Below are 14366 nucleotides of genomic sequence, written 5' to 3'. Positions count from 1 at the left end.
TGCACCCCGTAAGATATTCTAGGATCTGATGCAGCTTGATATGATGGCCAGCTTCCAGAGTAGCCTTTTTTTAGCCTTTAATTATTATAAATAGCCTTTCATCAATATAAACCCTAATATGTTTCTATTTCTGTTTTGGGCATTGGAAGAAGCCTTATATAGTCAGAGAGTTAGGCAATGCAACTGAGGGGAGCTATATGCAGTACTGTTTGAATTGCTGCCAGAATTGCTTCAGATTCAAAAGCAAAGTTTGTCCTGATTTTGTTCTTTGTTTATATAACCCAGTGCTAACCCACAAAACTATCACCGGTGTGGCTGTGCAAAAGGGTGGTAGGAAATGTGAATAAGTTTGCAATTTCCAGCCAGAAGACTTCTTTTCTGGAATAATTTGGATTTTTTGTTGTTGTTGTGACTTTTGCCAAACGTGTGGGGGTTTTTTAATTGGATTCTCAAAATAAATTTGCCCTTGCAGCTTAGATGCAGCCCAAGATCGGTGCCTTCTTATTGCCTCTCTCCTCAAGTAAAACCACTCAGTTTTAACCTGATGGCTCCTGCCACTTCCTCCAGCAAAGAGAACTAAGTCAAGAGTTGGTATTTCCAAAATGGAGAAATCACCCACTCCCACACCGTCTTTAGATACCACAAAGGAGCGGTAAAGGGCACACGCTTTCTTTCTGCTTTGCCACTCATCTTTGAGTCACTGAAACAAACAACTTTATACCACCTCCCTGCAGGAGCGGCAGGCTACAGCATGAACGTGAATGCCTCAGCCCTGGAGAGAGGTGCACTTAAGCTGGCTCTGAGCCCGGTGGACAACCAGCAAGGAAAAGCAAATCAAAGAGTGATCATTTTTGTTTAATAAAAAGTAAAAGCTCTGGGGAAGTCAGCACCCAGAGACTGTCTTGGTTCCATACAGGAATGGATCAATGCAAAGACATGTTAATAATTTCAGACACAGCATTAAATTTGGACTCTGGACAGAGACAATTTATAATCATTCATCAGCACAGAAAACAATAGCCTTGTGTAATTATTTTTTTTAAATACAAAGTCAAGCAAGAAGGTGAGCGTGTCACTCTCCCAAAGTCAGATGCATCTTTACTCTCCACCGGTCCAGCCAGGATGGGACGGGGAAAATACAGCCAAAAAATCAACAGAGACTGTTCCATTACATTAAAGCCTACATCAAAACAGGGGCAGCCGGAGACACATTCAGCTGTTGGGACTGATTCCTGGGGATCCCTGCAGTTTGGCAATGGCACATAAGCAAAAATATTCATAAGCTTTTCAACAGCAAGGGAAAGAATGCAGCAAGCAGTTGTGCTTCTTTTCCAATCACATCAGGTTCTTAAGCTTATAGATACTTTGCAGCACTAGGCAAGTAGATGGGAGGAAAAAAAACAGTCTAGTGTTTTGGTTTTAGAAAGGTCCTAAAGCTATTACAAATAGCACCAGAAGTCTCCCAGGGTCCAGACTTGCTCCCAATGAAGTCAGTGGGGACCAGCCCACTGAGGACAACAGGACTAGGCACAGACCCAAGTAGAAAACAGACTACATATATAACCCATTAAAGACGCATCAGAGGGCAATTTCAGCATGTCCAGCAGCCTAGCTCTAATGTATGTATGGAGAGGACAGTTCATCTGACCCTCTTTTGGGTTTACGTAGGAGTAAGAGGCACATATTTGATTTTAGCCGTTCCTCTCCAGCAGGTTGCTTGCAATCTTTACAGTGAACCCAAGAGCAGAGAACTGACACTGTACAAAGCTGTGTTGTGTCTAGTATTTACCATCCAAGCCTTCTGGGAGCTAAAGGGCCCTTTATGCTGTTGACTCAGCTCTGAGCATTCACTGTTTGACTTGAATAGTAGCTGAACTGCTCTGCTCTTCCCTCTCCACCTGCAATGATGCCTGCCTGCCTTCCCGCCCCCAGCACTGACTGCGAACTATATGCAGCAGACCCAAAATAAACAAAACAGCCTTCTGATTCAGCCTAGTGCATCTTGTAAGGAGGATAGGAGGCTGGCAGCATCCCATAAGGGAGAGTTCACATGACTAACCCTCTCCCAGCTTTGTACAACTTAAGCTCCTCATCCACTCCAGACTGCTGTGCACCTGCCATTTCTGAGTGGGGTATTTCAGAATGGATCAGTGGCCCTGGACCAGTTGAAACAGACTGCCAAGGCTCAGCCACTTACCTCTTGCACTTATTACTGATGTCAGAAGACAGGAAAAAGCGTCAGGTCAGGCCCTAGGAGAACAGCTTTGTGGGAGGCATCACCTTTGCTTGAATTGGCCCCAATGCTGCATAGTTTTGTGATTTTCTGAGAGCAAGGTATTGCCTATTGTCTCAAAGGTTTGTTTCCTACCAGAGAGGACCCACTGTCTTTAAGAAGCTGCTAATAAAAGTGAGACAAGGGTATCAGACAATTGCAAACGGACCATATCTGTTAGAGGAGACTAGGAGTCAGGACTCACGTGTTCCATTAATGGCTAGAGCAGTGAGGTGCTGGGTGATCTCTAGCAAGTCACTCACGTCCTACATACCACAGTTCCCTACGTATAAAATAGGCATATCACCCCCACCTGGCAATGGCAATGCAAGGATTCACAGAAGTTCGCACAGTGCTTTGAAATCCTTGGCTGAAGAGATAAAGCCAAAAAAAACAAATTGGGACAATTTGTGCTTCAGTCCAGGGTTGGTTCAAATGTCTTTGGTAGAGAGTTTCTGCTACCCTTCCCTACCATAATTACACCTACTCTCTCCAAGTTAAGAAGCATTCGTTTCAGAGTTGAACATACCACCGTGATTTAAAAGACACTGACACTACATATTCAGAAATCTCCCAAATGTTTAGGGGCTTCCCAGGTGTTGGGCACAAAAGTGTGCCCAGCAGTTTAGATTTTTGTACAGTCAGTCCAAGGAGCCAACTGCATTCTCTTCATTTCCCATGACCCTACAAGAAACAATTCCAAGTCGGAATCCCACTCCTTGTCACAACAACTATAAACGTAAGCAGGGGTTTGACTAGTGCCCAGTTCCCCACTAACTGGAAAAAGGAATCAGTGTCAGGAGGAGTAAAATTCTACTGAGATTAGTCTGATGTGAAAAGAGACAAGGAGATTCTCTTTAACATGTGATGCTATTCACGGAAGCCAAGAAGCTCTGCTTGTGGCCGGTTTTAATCTCTTTGCTCCAGGGATTTTGTTCCCTATCGCTTTGGCACACATTGGGTTTTGCTGTTTCGCCAGCCAATGTGCTGTAGTTTGTTTATTTCTCTGGGCATCAGATTCAGAAGAGCGAAGCTGGAGAAAGCACAGATGTGGAAATACAGCTGTACCTAAAGCAGGCTGCTTTGCATCCTATCCGGCCTGTCGCCAACACCTAGCAGTGAGCTGCAGAAGAAAGAGGTCAAGAATACACACACAGTTTTAAACAAGCCATGCTGGGAAGGTCAGTGTCCCAGCTAAACCCACTGTGTGAGAAACAAGCTTTCAGCAACCACACCATGAAAGCAGATAAGCCCTCTGGGAGGGGTGAAAAGTGCATACACCCATGAAGGCCACATTGATTGAATAGATTGCACACAGACTATGAATCACTTATCTCCATGCATGTGACTGGTGGGCCCTTCCAGGCTGGGAGTGATGCAGTGAAGGAAAAGATTGATCGGTTGCTGCCTTTAACGTCTGGACCTTGGGGATACGGAAGTAGAGGGTTCAGGCTCCAGGTCTTCCATGGGCACCAACTTTGCTGTTGAGCAGTGGTTTTCAACCTGTGGCCCACGGACCCCTGGGTGTCCGCAGACTATGTCTAAGATTTCCAAAGGGGTCTGCACCTCCGTTCAACATTTTTTAGGAGGTCTAGAAATGAAAAAAGGTGGAAAACCACGGCTGCAGAGGTGTATGTGCACAGACTACTTATAAATTACAAGTATCTTTTGGACACCTGTAACTCAACTACCACTCACCTTCCCAGTCCAAAACTGGACAGTCAAGATAGGAATCAGAAGGGAACTTCTGTGTCAGTCTTTAAATGCCTTAAAAATGTTCCTCCAGGAGGTGATGCAAAGGAAGAAAAACATCCATGAGAATGAAATATGGGGGGAAGGGGACAGACTTAAAATGAAGGTTAAAGTCCATCACCACTCAGTATAATTAACTGTATGGAGACATGGAGTCAAGAAATGGGGGTGGGATTTCCAGCTGGAGAGACGAATGCACTTTGCATTAATACTAAATGACGCAGGCTCAGGATCTCCCATTCTCAACGAGCAGATTCACTGCCGTATCAGGACAGCAAGATAAGCCATTCTGTTGCCTCATATCTATGTAGAAACTTTCCCTCTGCACACATCATCTGTGCAGCTCTAAATACATGCGCTACTGCTCCATACAAACACACACTGCATTCACAAGTACAAACTCCTGGTTCTTGTTCAGTGGAGATGCTTCTTTCTTATGCTGCTTATACCTGAGCTTTTGCTTGCACACCAAACCAGATGTTCAGTATCAAGGTTGCCTTTCAAGCTACTACACATTCTTCACTGCAGCAGCCAGACTACCTGTAAAGTTTGTTGCATTTGTGTGAAAGAGTGAAACACCTTTCCCAACATACCGGTTTCTAAGTAACACCATGCACTTTGCAGTCTAGCCTCTAGCACCACATGAGCACTTGATTTCAGCAGGTGTTGGGCACAGTGATTGACCAGAGAACAGACTTCTTTAGCTAGGTCTACATTCACGATATGGTCCATCCTTTCCACGCTAAAACTAGAACTGCCTTTTGCAGAAGTGAGGGACTTTTGCCGCTCATCTCAACATACCTTTACAGCTTCCATCCTTAACCCGACAAACCTGGATCTTCTCACAATTACACACAGCTGTGATTTGTTAAAACCAAATATTAAACAGATCAGCTAAGCAGCCCTATGAAATAACCATGCATTTTCACCTGACTACAAATGCCAGACTCCCAGTTGGCATTTTGGTACTCTGTGCACATTTAATCTCCCCTCCTCCCCACCAACTTCCAAGTTTTCATTCTCTATGTGTGTGCTCAAAGATAAAGAAGTCAGTGTAGTACTTTGTCTGGTGCACCATTCATAATACACGTGATCAAGAAAGTCAGAGTCAGGCAGGACAAAGCCTCAGACTGTTGAAGTCTCAACACCCTGTGCAGTGCTTTTGCCAGACAGACTACCTGAGATATTGTCAGAATCTAGCAGCTCAACAATGCTGTATGGGGAACAGTCTTCTAGGCCCAGCTTGCTACACAACCAGCCACAGAATCCCTTCTCCGTATCTCTCACGGCATGCCACCAGCCACCGAACGACCATGCAATCTGGGTAACGGCCGTATACAAGCCTAGGAAGAAAGACATGACCATGATTATGACAGGATAGAAGATAATCAGTAAGGGGCAGAAGGTGATCTTGTGCCAGAAGGTCTTCTCTTCGTTGTACACCAAGAAGATGTTGTACCAAGTGATGGTCCCGTAGTAAAAGGAAACCACAAAGGACACTACAAAGATGACAGGAAGGCAGATGATGCTCCAGAGTAGGACATGGGGGCCCCTGTCCATTCCAATGTCGCAAGTCGTCTTCCCTTCCGGTGTCTCATCTTCTGGAGGCTCCTTTGACTTAGCCAGCTCCTGTAGCTCTTTGTCTGTTAGCGTAACATGGATGTCCACCATCTGGCCCTTCTTCTTCCCCCTTGTGATAGTTCCAGTTAAAGTAACATATCGGCTGTCTAAGGGCATGCTCCAGACACCTTCAAATGAGAGATAAATTGCATCAACATTAACAGAACTATTTTTTTTGAAGCACGTTTCATGAAAATCCCCAAAGACATTAGACAATACAGTTAAAGTTCAAATAATGGTAAATAATAATTTTAAAAAAGGCAAGGCAAGGGAAGCTAAGAGATGCAGGCAGGCAGATCACACAGGAAAATGGAAGAAAGCTACCTAGGGACGCTGGTTGAGATGGCAGGAGTACAGAAGGCTCTGTACTGGTCAGGCTGTGTAAATGGAAGAACTGGAGACAGCTGCTATAGGAAGAGAGGGGAAGATAGTAGAGGAAAGAGACAATGGGCCAGATTCAGAGGGGACTCTCAAATGGTGCAACATACTCTCTCTTCTGGTCCCCTCAACATGTGCGCTACACCAACTACCATATACTCAGTGGGCCAAATTCAGAAGTAGGGGGAGGGAAAGTCTAAGTTGGTATAATTTGCATGACAAGGGATACAGTGTAGCAAGAAAAGGATCTAACTAAAGGGTATAAGACGAAGTTAAAGCAGCCCCCATTCTTACGCCTTCTAAGTTACACCAACTCAGAGCCCCTTACAGCAGGGTTGGGCAAACATTTTGGGCCGAGGGCCACACCTGGAAATTGAAATTGTATGGCAGGCCATGAATGCTCACAAAATTGGAGCTGGGGTGCGGGAAGGGGTGAGGGCTCTGGCTGGGTGTGCGGGCTCCAGGGTGGGGCCAGAAACGAGGAGTTCAGGGTGTGGGAAGGGGCTCCGGGATGGGGCGGGGGTGCAGGCTCCAGCTGGGGGCATGGGATCTGGGGTGGGGTGGGGCTGAGATGTTTGGGGTGAAGGAGGGTGCTCTGGGCTGGGATTGAGGGGTTTGAAAAGCAGGAGAAGGATCAGGGCTGGGGCAGGTGGTTGGGGGGCATGGGGAGAGGCTCAGGGGTGCAGACTCCGAGCAGTGCTTACCTCAAGCAGCTCCCAGAAGCAGAGGTGTGACATTATTGATATAATCTGCGACCATATAGAACATGGTTGCAACCAAGGTCCTGTAGTGGCACCAAATCTTATGTACAGGGGGTCACATAAGGTGTCTAAGACCAGGTTATGGATTGCTGGTTATGATTATACTGTCTATATGTATGTATCATTTTGTAGTTGAAGTTAGGAGTATTGGCTCTATACTGTCTGTATTTTAAATTTGTGCTGTGCTTCTCGGAAACATCCCAGACAAGTTGGTGTGAGCTCTGCCTATCCTGCTTGATGGCCCATTAAGGACCATCAGCTACACAATTGACCCATGGAGAGAAGGCAGATATGCCCTGTAACTCAGCAAAGTATGCAGGGACTTGCCCATGTGACTCCAGGCTCCATTTTGCTGTAATTTTCCACAGTAAGAACAAAGAGGTGTTCTTACACCTGGAAAAGCCTATCAAAGGCTAATGCCTCATCTCCATCTTGTCTTCAATCCTGCTTCTTACCTCTGGAGGGACTTTGCTACAAATTGAAGCTCTGAACCAAGGACTGAAGGACCCATCAAAGCGGGGGATGTACTCCAGAGACTTGATTTGAACCTGCAGTTTACGCCATCACTGCTACAAACCTGAACTAAGAACTCTGCCATTACTGTATGTAATTGATTCCATTTGACCAATTCTAGCTCTCATCTATATCTTTTTCCTTTTATGAATAAACCTTTGGATTTTAGATTCTAAAGGACTGGCAACAGCATGATTTGTCGGTAAGATCTGATTTGTACATTGACCTGGGTCTGGGGCTTGATTCTTTGGTATTGAGAGAACCGTTTTCTTTTATTGGGGTGTTGGTTTTCATAACCATTCATCCCCAGGACGAGTGTCACTGGTGGTGATACTGGAAAACTTGAGTGTCTAAGGGAGTTGCTTGGAACTTGTGGTTAGCCAGTGGGGTGAGACCAAAGTCCTCTTTGTCTGGCTGGTTCGGTTTGCCTTAGAGGTAGAAAAACCTCAGCCTTGGGCTGTAACTGCCCTGTTTAAGCGATTTGTCCTGAATTGGCACTCTCAGTTGGGTCTCGCTAGAACCGCAACATCACAAGAGGCATGTCCCTTCTCTGGCTCCTACACTGGAGGCACGGTCAGGTGGCTCTGTACGCTGCCCCATCCACAGGCGCCGCCCCTGCAGTTCCCACTGGCGTGCCGGAGGGGGCCATTGGAGCACATAGGAGCCAGAGTGGGGCAATGCCACGGCTTCCAGGAGCCACGTGGTGCGGCCCCTGACCCTGCAGCCCAGCTGGAGTGCCGAAGCAGAGCAATCCCCAGATTGTGCTTCCCAGCGGGAGCTCGCAGGCCGGATCTGTCCTGCGGGCTGTAGTTTGCCCACCCCTGCCTTACACAGTGGTCCCAGTTATACACCCTTACACATCAACTCTGAATTTGGCCCTAGGTCTGTTACTTAGGCTGCAGTAAGTCCACAGATAGTTTTTAAAACAAGTCTGGGTAATCCGACATAGCTCATGAAGTGAACGGGAAACCAGTGCTGAAGAATGGGGTGGTGGTTACGTTCTCTGGACCTATGGAAAGGCAGGTGGGAGCAATCTGTCTTTGCTGGAAAGCTGGGACTGTAGAAGCCACAGAGAAGGGAGTCCCAGTTAAAGATATTTATTTCATTGTTCTGTAAGGCACCTATTGCAAATGCTTCCTTCCAAGGGCCATAAACATATGAGAGACATTTTAAAAGAATTACAGGGAAAGTCAATCAGGTCAAATATGGCCCAATATCAAACAACGTGGCACATGGACAGATCCAGGCAAACCAGTCACCACCACAAAGGATCCAGTCCACACTGGTGAAAGGTAGGGGAAGAAAGGGGGCAGGAAGTTGTACAGAAATAACAAAAAGACAAAGGAAGGGGCCAAATATGGGCAAGAAAGAGACAACGGAAGTCCCTGGGACCTGCAGCATAATCTAAAGGCAGCCAACATGGGAGTCTGGCAGAGTGTCTCGGAGATGGAGTTCCACAGTGAGAGACAGAGAAAGTCCCATCCCCAGCCCAGTCCTGGAAGAATATAGGGATCGTGAGCTGGCTTGACCAGCCCAAGCAGAGCTACTGCCTAAGTGGGACACTGGGCAGAGGAGGAGTGGTCAGCTCAAGTCAGAGGAAGGCATGGGCAGAGGTGGGAATAGACGAGTTTGCAAGCCTAAAACAGGATATGGATATTCCCTGGGGAAAGTAGCAATTCAGTTATGACATCAATGAAGGCACGATGGGACATACTTTAAAAACAGAAGCGTCCACTGTCTGCAACCCTTTTCAGGCTTGAAAACAGAGCAGGACAGTAGGTCTGAGATGCAGCGATCTAACTGGGCTGCAAATACAAGTAGTGCATTCCGCACAGGGAAAGGGATGGAATAAACATGAACAGCAATTTTCCTTATTTACTAAACTCTGCCCCCCAACACACACACACACACACACAAATCCACCACCACTCTCCTCCCATATCAGCTATGAGTCTGAATAGATGAGTAGGGCTGGACGACCTGGTGAGGACTCGTCCCCGTGCAGATCTCCAGCCACCCTTCTGGGTGAAAGCAGCTCTGAAAGAGCTCACCGGTGACCATGACAAGGAGTCCCTTTCCAAAGAGGAAGCTATGCTGAGAATGTATCAACAGGAGGCTGCAGCCAGTGCCATCTCCCTATGGAACTACCCCAGAAAGAGCCTCTAGAACTGATCAACCTGGAGCCCGAGTTCCCATCCATTTGCTTTACATGCAGTTCTTTCTAAGTAGGGAAAAGGGCCTGATCCCAAAGTCAATGGGAGAAGAGGGTGTTCAACATCTCTCCGCATCAGGCCCTAAATTAGCACTACATTAAAAAAAAACAACAAAAGAAGGGGACCAATGGGGAGCATATTCAAACAAATAAATGGCTAAGAAAACAGACCAAAAAATAACCCCTGGTGCCTTTTATCTGGGATTTCAAACCACTTTCAAACATGTCTGAAGCCTCACAAACGACCTCTCCAGTATTATGAGACAGGAAAAACTGAGGAATAGAAGTTGAAGTGTCTTGCCCAAGGTCACATCAAAAGTCAGTAGCGGAGCTAGAAAGAAGATCCAGGATTCTCCTCCTGTGCTCCCCCACCAGCCCACCCATCCTGCCTCCATAAAAAAAAAACCAACCCTCGCTTTGTAAATTGAAAATGCTGAATTTCAAAAAAAGCAAAGGTACAGAAGCCCAAAAAATAACTCGCAGCATCTAGCCTAATAAACGCTACATCTGAGAAAGGGCTTGTGCCCTCAAGTCCCACGGATGCCCTGGGGGGTTCAGAGCCCTCATCCACAAGAGAGGAGCATGCACTTCCATAAGTTTTATCCTTCCCTATATCTTTAAAAAAAAAGACAAGCAAGAGTTAGTGCCCCTATTTACACATGGATCAATAAAAGCAGCAAAGAATCCTGTGGCACCTTATAGACTAACAGACGTTTTGGAGCATGAGCTTTCGTGGGTGAATACCCACTTCCTCAGATGCATGTAATGGAAATATCCAGGGGCAGGTATATATATGTGAGCTAGCAAGCAAGCTAGAGATAATGAGGTCAGTTCAATCAGGGAGGATGAGGCCCTGTTCTAGCAGTTGAGGTGTGAAAACCAAGAGAGGAGAAACTGGTTCTGTAATTGGCAAGCCATTCACAGTCTTTGTTCAATCCTGAGCTGATGGTGTCAAATTTGCAGATGAACTGAAGCTCAGCAGTTTCTCTTTGAAGTCTGGTCCTGAAGTTTTTTTGCTGCAGGATGGCCACCTTAAGGTCTGCTATAGTGTGGCCAGGGAGGTTGAAGTGCTCTCCTACAGGTTTTTGTATATTGCCATTCCTAATGTCTGATTTGTGTCCATTTATCCTTTTCCGTAGAGACTGTCCAGTTTGGCCGATGTACATAGCAGAGGGGCATTGCTGGCATATGATGGCGTATATTACATTGGTGGATGGGCAGGTGAATGAACCAGTGATGGTGTGGCTGATCTGGTTAGGTCCTGTGATGGTGTCACTGGTGTTGATATGTGGGCAATGCCCCTCTGCTATGTACATCGGCCAAACTGGACAGTCTCTACGGAAAAGGATAAATGGACACAAATCAGACATTAGGAATGGCAATATACAAAAACCTGTAGGAGAGCACTTCAACCTCCCTGGCCACACTATAGCAGACCTTAAGGTGGCCATCCTGCAGCAAAAAAACTTCAGGACCAGACTTCAAAGAGAAACTGCTGAGCTTCAGTTCATCTGCAAATTTGACACCATCAGCTCAGGATTGAACAAAGACTCATAGACTCATAGACTCTAGGACTGGAAGGGACCTCGAGAGGTCATCGAGTCCAGTCCCCTGCCCTCATGGCAGGACCAAATACTGTCTAGACCATCCCTGATAGACATTTATCTAACCTACTCTTAAATATCTCCAGAGATGGAGATTCCACAACTTCCCTAGGCAATCTATTCCAGTGTTTAACTACCCTGACAGTTAGGAACTTTTTCCTAATGTCCAACCTAAATCTCCCTTGCTGCAGTTTAAGCCCATTGCTTCTTGTTCTATCATTGGAGGCTAGGGTGAACAAGTTTTCTCCCTCCTCCTGATGACACCCTTTTAGATACCTGAAAACTGCTATCATGTCCCCTCTCAGTCTTCTCTTTTCCAAACTAAACAAACCCAATTCTTTCAGCCTTCCTTCATAGGTCATGTTCTCAAGACCTTTAATCATTCTTGTTGCTCTTCTCTGGACCCTCTCCAATTTCTCCACATCTTTCTTGAAATGCGGTGCCCAGAACTGGACACAATACTCCAGTTGAGGCCTAACCAGCGCAGAGTAAAGCGGAAGAATGACTTCTCGTGTCTTGTTTACAACAAGACTGTGAATGGCTTGCCAATTACAGAACCAGTTTCTCCTCTCTTGGTTTTCACACCTCAACTGCTAGAACAGGGCCTCATCCTCCCTGATTGAACTGACCTCGTTATCTCTAGCTTGCTTGCTAGCTCACATATATATACCTGCCCCTGGATATTTCCATTACATGCATCTGAGGAAGTGGGTATTCACCCACAAAAGCTCATGCTCCAAAATGTCTGTTAGTCTATAAGGTGCCACAGGATTCTTTGCTGCTTTTACAGATCCAGACTAACACGGCTACCCTCTGATACATGGATCAATATATTTTACTGGTCAGTGGCTCAACGGCTAGTGGAATCTGGGTGCCAGCTGCAGCTTCTGAGGACACATACCATCTGTCATGGAATTTCCCAAGAACTTGGAGCCTTCTTCTGAACTTCTCTCCCTTCCTTCCTCATCTGCCTGCTCCTCCTCCACCTTATTTTCATTCTCCGACCGATAAACTATAATAGACTCTGGACGGGACTCTTTCTTTTTCTTTTTCCTTCTGTCCATAGTGGCTTCTCCATCAAAGGTCACTGCCGTAGCCACAGCTCTCCGCAGGGAGCCTCGGTGCGGGCTGCATGTTCCAGCCTTGTTCTCCTTCTGCACTGCTTCCTCCATCCCGCTGCTGTTTTGAAGCGTCTCATCGGGCATCTCTGAGGAGGTGTTTAAAATCTATCAGCTCCTGAACTTCTGAGCCATCAGACAGACAATGATTAGCAGGGATGCTCTGGCTTGCAAAAGCATCCTAGTCACAGCATCCAACAGACATCCTCCATTTCCAACCTAAAATGAGAGCGAGAAAGAACAAATAAATAATCAATAGAGCGTCACATTTAACTCCACGTACAAGAGCAAGTTCCTGCGGATTTTTAAAGAGGCACTTGCAGCTAACTTACCATGTTAAGCAAAATTGGTTTAAACATGATTTAAACTGACTTATGTGAATCTACATTTATTGATTCTAAAATCAATTTAGTTACACCAACACAAGTTTTCTAATATGAACCAGGCTTAAATGTATGTTCCACATTTAAACAAAAGCCATCAGGACTGGACTGGGTGTTTAATAGGAACGGACTAAATAAGCATGATTTGCTGGGAGATTTTAACATTCCTCTGCAATGCCAGCAAAACCAAACAAAAGCATTGGCAGTAAAACAAAAAGATGAAACTGACAATAAACATACACAAAACTGACTATTTTAGGATCTGGACTGGACAATTGCAGCAGTGAAACTATGGTGCAAATTTCCTTAATCTAGACAAACCGTAGATTTATTATGCAAGGTGAGGTTAATGCAAATAGTAATTGAATGATGTGATACACGGTGAAAAGTCAACCTCATTTTGAAAAACCCTGCAATTTAATAATCTGCATTTCTATTAGTAACAAGTGTAAGGATTTTTTTAAATGTGAGTTTATGTTGAGGGGGAAAAAATCAAGACGATGCCATGAAAAATAAAAAATGAAAATGAAGTATTTTGGTTGTCTTGAAAATTTTTTACTACCAATCCACATCAAAAACTCAGGGCCTATTAATCAAGACACTATTAATATTAAAAAATGCCATGGACTTTGATGGGGGTTTTGCTTGAGGAAAGGACGCAGGAATAGGCCCTCAACATGCAAGCCGTGTAAGCTGCATCCTGGTGGATAAGAACATAAGAACAGCCAGACTGGGTCAGACCGAAGGTCCAACCAGCCCAGTCTCCTGTCTACCGACAGTGGCCAATGCCAGGTGCCCCAGAGGGAGTGAACCTAACAGGTAATGATCAAGTGATCTCTCTCCTGCCATCCATCTCCACCCTCCGACAAACAGAGGCTAGGGACATTGTTCCTTACCCATCCTGGCTAATAGCCATTAATGGACTTAACTGGATAAATTAATGGAGGTTCTCTTTTAAACCCTGTTATAGTCCTAGCCTTCACTACCTCCTCAGGCAAGGAGTTCCACAGGTTGACTGTGCGCTGTGTGAAGAACTACTTCCTTTTATTTGTTTTAAACCTGCTGCCCATTCATTTCATCTGGTGGCCCCTAGTTTTCATATTATGGGAACAAGTAAATAACTTTTCCTTATTCACTTTCTCCACACCACTCAGGATTTTATACACCTCTATCATATCTCCCCTTAGTCTCCTCTTTTCCAAGCTGAAAAGTCCTAGTCTCTTTAATCTCTCCTCATATGGAACCTGTTCCAAACCCGTAATAATTTTAATTGCCTTTCTCTGAACCTTTTCTAATGCCAATATATCTTTTTTGAGATGAGGAGACAACATCTGAACGCAATATTCAAGATGTGAGCATACCATGGATTTATATAAGGGTAATAAAATATTCTCTGTCTTATTCTCTGTCCCTTTTTTAATGATTTCTAACATCTTGTTTGCTTTTTTGACTGCTGCTGCACGCTGCTTTTTTGACATCTTCAGAGAACTATCCACGATGACTCCAAGATCTCTTTCCTAATTAGCTGTAGCTAAATTAGCCCTCATCGTATTGTATGTATAATTGGGGTTATTTTTTTCAGTGTGAATTACTTTACATTTATCCACATTAAATTTCATTTGCCATTCTGTTGCCCAATCACTTAGTTTTGTGAGATCTTTTTGAAGTTCTTCACAATCTGCTTTGGTCTTAACTATCTTGAGCAGTTTAGTATCATCTGCAAACTTCGCCACCTCACTGTTTACCCCTTTCT

General features: G+C 45.1%; 1 protein-coding gene across 5 annotated transcripts in view; it reads right to left on the bottom strand.

Annotated features, from left to right (window-relative positions):
• Positions 1-853: 853 nt before the first annotated feature.
• TMEM169 (transmembrane protein 169) overlaps positions 854-14366 on the bottom strand; it is a 254139-nt gene continuing 240626 nt past the window's right edge. For 4 of the 5 annotated variants that reach the window (XM_050917160.1, XM_050917155.1, XM_050917156.1 and 1 more), the window contains 2 exons: positions 12014-12449; positions 854-5772 (listed from right to left, as the gene is read on the bottom strand). In XM_050917160.1, coding sequence (XP_050773117.1) covers positions 5150-5772; positions 12014-12317 — 927 coding nt within the window. In that variant the 5' untranslated portion in view covers positions 12318-12449 and the 3' untranslated portion in view covers positions 854-5149. The remainder of the gene's footprint in view (positions 5773-12013; positions 12450-14366) is intronic. The other variant, XM_050917157.1, reaches the window with a different exon arrangement.

The sequence above is a fragment of the Gopherus flavomarginatus genome, chromosome 10 (assembly GCF_025201925.1).
Source record: "Gopherus flavomarginatus isolate rGopFla2 chromosome 10, rGopFla2.mat.asm, whole genome shotgun sequence".
NCBI classification, from domain to species: Eukaryota; Metazoa; Chordata; order Testudines; family Testudinidae; genus Gopherus; species Gopherus flavomarginatus.
Note: the sequence above shows the minus strand (reverse complement) of the source record. Positions and strands in the feature narration are given on the sequence as shown.